General features: G+C 39.0%; 1 protein-coding gene and 1 long non-coding RNA gene across 2 annotated transcripts; one reads left to right on the plus strand and one right to left on the minus strand.

The window, feature by feature from the left end:
* Positions 1 to 1,433: 1,433 nt before the first annotated feature.
* Positions 1,434 to 4,572, plus strand: LOC123964065 (coiled-coil and C2 domain-containing protein 1B-like). Its single transcript, XM_046041177.1, has 6 exons — positions 1,434 to 1,529; positions 1,737 to 1,853; positions 2,519 to 2,592; positions 2,868 to 2,926; positions 3,033 to 3,084; positions 4,447 to 4,572. The coding sequence occupies exons 2-6, from the start codon at positions 1,747 to 1,749 to the stop codon at positions 4,548 to 4,550; spliced, it is 396 nt and encodes a 131-aa protein (XP_045897133.1). The 5' UTR covers positions 1,434 to 1,529; positions 1,737 to 1,746; the 3' UTR covers positions 4,551 to 4,572.
* On the minus strand, positions 1,531 to 4,761 carry LOC123964066. The gene is made up of 2 exons (XR_006823326.1): positions 2,512 to 4,761; positions 1,531 to 1,823 (listed from the first exon to the last, which is right to left on the minus strand). It is a non-coding gene; the product is annotated as an uncharacterized LOC123964066 (long non-coding RNA).
* Positions 4,762 to 4,988: the final 227 nt, after the last annotated feature.

The raw sequence follows: 4,988 nt of genomic DNA on the forward strand, positions 1-4,988 counted from the left end.
TGGTTATTTAAGTCTGACTTGATAGTCAGCTTTCCCCAACCTGACATTCCTTTTTCTCAACTAGTAAACACACTAGCTGAAACTCTGTTTAACTGACTGGCTCAGGTTTGCTGTACCAGCTAACACCTGTAGTCCACTTCTGATTTTGTTAAAGCAAATTGTATAACTGAGTCCATAGATTTGATTTTTATCCTTCTGTTCTTCAGATTCCAACCTTCCAAATTAACTTAACGGAACATCAACAGCTCCAGGAAGCTATAGAAGCAACACCCATTTATTTTTGTATTTTTATGCATATCCTCTGAGTTGATACACTTGTTTGTTGTCTGATTTGGACTCACACCAAAGTCCTTAACCAAACCGCTTGAGTACCTGCCTGTGAACATGGCAGACTCATGCTTAGTGGCAGCCAGTGGGGGCGACCCACTGGAACACTTTGACTCCATCTTGGCCCACATGACTGAGACCTTGATACCTGGCTACTCAAGCCAACTACAAGGCACCGATGCGGTGAACCTTGAAACAATTTTTGCAGAACTGGTAACAACCGCTCTAGCCACTTCCTCAAAGGACAAAGCCTTGTCCCAGATGCTAGGAAAACTAGCTATTGTAATGTCTGCCCAGTCTAAGCACACGCACCAGCTTGAACAGCAGCTGGAAAGCACCAGGCAGTCGCTAAGTGAAGCGGAAGAACGCATCACTGACCTACAGGCTCCTTGCCACCTCCCACAGGAGGGTGGAGTCGATGAGGAGAAAATTGAGCTGCAGGAAAAGACCAATCAGCTTGAACACTCACTCTTTCAGCAAGAACAGGAGTTACAGTGGACTAAAAATTAATTTAAAGACATTGTAACAAACTAGCACTAAAAGTAGACCTAGAATAGAAACAAGATGCATTTTTTATGTATATAATATATATTTTTTTGTATATGTTCCTGCATGGATTACAACCTTATCAGGGTTTACAAAATAACAACAGATACTGATACTGATATCAAGTCCCTTTTTTATTACTTTAATCCAATTAATCTTATTTCCATCCTGTATAGACACCTTATTTTGAATGTTGTCACGTGTATCCTCGCGCTAAATTCATCAAGTTCGACCCAAAATTCATCAAGTTCGAACCCAGATGGAGTGGATGTGCTAGGAGACAATTCAGCAGAATAGTGTCTGCAAACAGCGTCTTTCTCAGACACTTTAAAATGCTTCCACACTGCTGACATGTCAACGTAATTGTTCGGTAAAATGTGTTCAGTCTTTCCGAACACCGAGGCCGATTAATTTCAGTGGCTGCATCCCTACTTCAAAGAGAAGAATTCCCATCATCATTTTCAGCTCTCCTCCTGATGCCAAAAATAAATAAATAATATTTTTTCCATATTCCCTGTCTGGTTTCTCTGCGCTGTTCTTTTCTTGCTGTGAAAACAAACATATATCTGAGATTTCTTCTGGCTTTCCTCCTTTTAGAAATGTATCACTCACTCCAAGCAATTCACACACCTGGGGAACGTCACTGAAACAACAAAGTAAGCAGTAAACAGTTTTTTATTTTGTTAACAGTAACGTACAAACTCTAAACACTCAAAAAATGTCATAAAGGGACAGAAATGTGATACCAGAGCCCAAAGAGTTGTTATCAGAAAACAACAAGTTCATGTATTTTCTTTCTATTTGTGTATTTCATTATACTGTAAACCTGATTAGTCAAATCCTGATTTTTGTGTGTGCTCCAGGTTTGAGAAGATGGCGGAGAGTTGTAAGAAAAGTCTGGAGGTCCTGAAGCTGGCTCAGTCCAGAGGTCTTCCTCCCCCTAAACATCACTTTGAGGAGAGATCATTTCACACTGTCAGGTGGGCACATGTTTCTTACATTATACTGCAAAAGTGCACAGTTAGCTAAACTCTTTAATCTTTCTGCTTCATCAACATTGGAAAGAATCCCTACAAGTGACTCCCAGGGACACCCTTCGTTTTTGTTGACATCCTTCATAATGTTGTTAGACATCTCGTATAACAGTATGAGCCTTTCGGTGGAAAAAAAAAGCACTTTTTATGGACGTCATTTTGAGGAAATGCGTTGCAGGCACTGCAGCCAGTTTTCGGATGCCAGCTGAGGACATCTACTGCACTGATTCCAACATTTTTTGAACCTACTAGTCATTTAGACACCTAAATATGTGAAATAGGGCCGGGTTTAATAACACCAAAATTACATTTTAAAGCACCTTGAGACAAATTGTGGTTTGTGAGATATATATATAGATATATATAGATAGATAGATAGATATATCTTGTCTCACTGGTAACTTTAACAACGCGGCACCCTGTGTTGTTTTACGGCAGATCAGTCTGAAACCCTGCTGAGAAACAGAGTTGGATCAATAGTTTCATTAATACCTCTCTGACAGTGTAAATCAGAACTGACCATGGCTAAGCTGTTGTATTGGATTGCATCAGATTTTGCAGGTCTACCTAATTATTAATACTTATTACTTTTTTCTTTCCCTACCTTTCAGGATATTTCCAGAGCTGAGCAGCACTGACATGGTTGTTACTATTGTCAAAGGGATGAATCTTCCAGCTCCTAGTGGTAAAAACAAAAATCTTCACCCATCAGTCCTTTTATACAGTACAGTAGGTCTGTTAGTACTAGAACAATGGTTCTGAAAACACTGAAAAGTCACGTTTTATACTAAATTCAAGTTTGTTGTGGTTCAGGGGAAAAATTAAACCTTAAATCTTATGTCTTAAACAGACCTAGCTTCAGGTCATTAAGGCCATAATGAATTCAGTCAAATATTTAAGGTCTGGTTTGAAAAGAAAAAGCACACACTGGTTGATGCTTTGTGATAAACTTTCTCGCAGGAATCCAAACAAATGACCTAGATGCCTTCGTCAAGTTTGACTTCCCCTACCCCAGCACGGTAAGAGATTCACTCTACCAGCTCTTCACAGCCACCGCAGGCTGCTGAGACGATTCATACAGGTGACTTTACTCCTTTAAAAGTGTGTCTGTTTTGTTGCCACCAGGAGCAGCCGCAGAAACACAAAACAGTGGTCATCAAGAACACTAACTCCCCAGGTGAGACATGTACATTGTCATGTGTTTGCATCATTTTATTGGCATTTGTGGATATTTTATTTTCATTTGTCTAAACAATCAAGACACAAAACTCTTCATAAGTGATGTCAATCCACTGAAGAGTAACTTTGATATCTTTAACCTGGACCTTTTTCAACCTAATTTTCACATGTTTTTGGGTCTATGTATGTAATTAGGACAAGATTCTTTGAAATTGGTCCAGTCTTGAGTGAGCGCGTAGCAGTCAGTAGAAACAGCTGCAGCGTAATCCTTGAAGGCAATTGCTCTAACGTTAAAATTCATCCGCTAAAGCGTTTATTTTTTTTGCTATTGACAGGCTCAGATTGTTATTACTAGTGTCTGACAATGTTGTGGAAAGATCCCTACAGAGGTAGACCTAAGATCATTTTTGTTTAACCAGAAACAGTTGCTATATCTCTCTCGAGATCAAAGCTCCCAGACTCTCTGGTCTACTGCTTCCTCAAACTGATACTTTGTGTTATTTTGTGACTTTGGTGTTTTAACCCTTTTAAAGCTCTAAAGTCACACAATAAATAACACAAACAAACAAACTGACCGGGGCAGCAGTAGAGCAACCTGTGTTCTGCGAGATAAAAGTACTGTTTGTATCCATGGAGTCTGGTAGCTTTAATATCGAGAGCGATAAAGTGACTGTTTCTGGTTAAACAAAAAGGTCTACCTCTGAAGGGATCTTTTCCACAATGTTGTCAGACACTTATAATAACAATCTGAGCCTGTCAGTGGCAAAAACTACTACTAAGCACTACTTTGCTCTACGTACTTTGACAGGGCGCACCTGCCCGCAAGGATTAAGTTGCAGCCATATTTTGCTACTGCCGGCTGCAGCTACACCAATTATTGTAAATGTTTTTTTTTCCATTTTATATCTTGTTATTTTTGGGATTATTTTCTAAGACACATTTACGTTTAGGAGTGATTTTATTACAAAATAGTCAAGATAAAAATAAATCAATGTGAAGATGTTTTCTGTCTTAAGAATACAGTATATGGAGAATTAGATTTGGTTCACAACAGTCACAATAACAAAAACATTGTAAGAGAAAAGAAGAAAAACAAATTTTGCAAAAGTCAAGAATGCTAAATATGATATAAAAATTTACAAAAAAAAGTAAAATAAAAACAGTTTTTTAGAATGAAAAGAGCTGCTCACTGTTTCAAAACAAAGAAGGTGGAAGTATTGACTAAATGTGGAAATGTTGCAGCTGTGCAAATAAATAAAGGTTAATATGGATGAACCGTTTTTATGGTTTATTTGTGTGAAATACTGTATGTGTAAGGTCTCAGAAGGCAGCTTCTCCATCTGTGCTCTCTTTTCACCAGAATATAACCAGAGTTTCACCCTGTCAATCAACCGGAACCACCGCGGCTTCAGGAGGGTGGTGATGTCTAAAGGCCTCAAACTGGAGCTGCTGCACAAAGGGTGAGTCACAGAAAGCTGCTCACGCCACAGGGCAACATCCTCACTTAGCTAGTAGTTTGGTCATCGACAACAGCAGAAGGACCGGAAACGGTGAATGTGATGGTATTTTTGGAGTGTGTGACTCAAATGTCAGAAGTCAAAGCTTCTTGTGTATGTATGAATCCTTCTCTCTATGCCTATCTATACATATGAGTATGAGACAAGAGTTCAGAATTTCAGCTTTCATTTCCTGGTATTCACATCTAGATGTGTTAAACAATTCAGGACATATCACCGTTTGTATTAGACAGCATTGTTAGGTGAGCAAAAGTAATAGAACAAATAACATTTAATATTTGATGGCGTAGCCCTTCCTTGCTATAACTGCCTCCTGATGAAGTCCTTTGTTTTGTTGGCAGTGTGCTTTGGCTCATTGTAAACTGCTGCATGACAAACTTCCTCC

The sequence above is a fragment of the Micropterus dolomieu genome, unplaced genomic scaffold (genome assembly GCF_021292245.1).
Source record: "Micropterus dolomieu isolate WLL.071019.BEF.003 ecotype Adirondacks unplaced genomic scaffold, ASM2129224v1 contig_374, whole genome shotgun sequence".
NCBI classification, from domain to species: domain Eukaryota; kingdom Metazoa; phylum Chordata; class Actinopteri; order Centrarchiformes; family Centrarchidae; genus Micropterus; species Micropterus dolomieu.

Coding starts and splice junctions, on each gene's coding strand:
- LOC123964065 (XM_046041177.1), top strand. CDS start 1,747: ATGGCGGAGAGTTGTAAGAAAAGTCTGGAGGTCCTGAAGCTGGCTCAG. Junction 1,854..2,518: donor AGATCATTTCACACTGTCAG/GTGGGCACATGT, acceptor CCTACCTTTCAG/GATATTTCCAGAGCTGAGCA. Junction 2,927..3,032: donor ACTTCCCCTACCCCAGCACG/GTAAGAGATTCA, acceptor TGTTGCCACCAG/GAGCAGCCGCAGAAACACAA.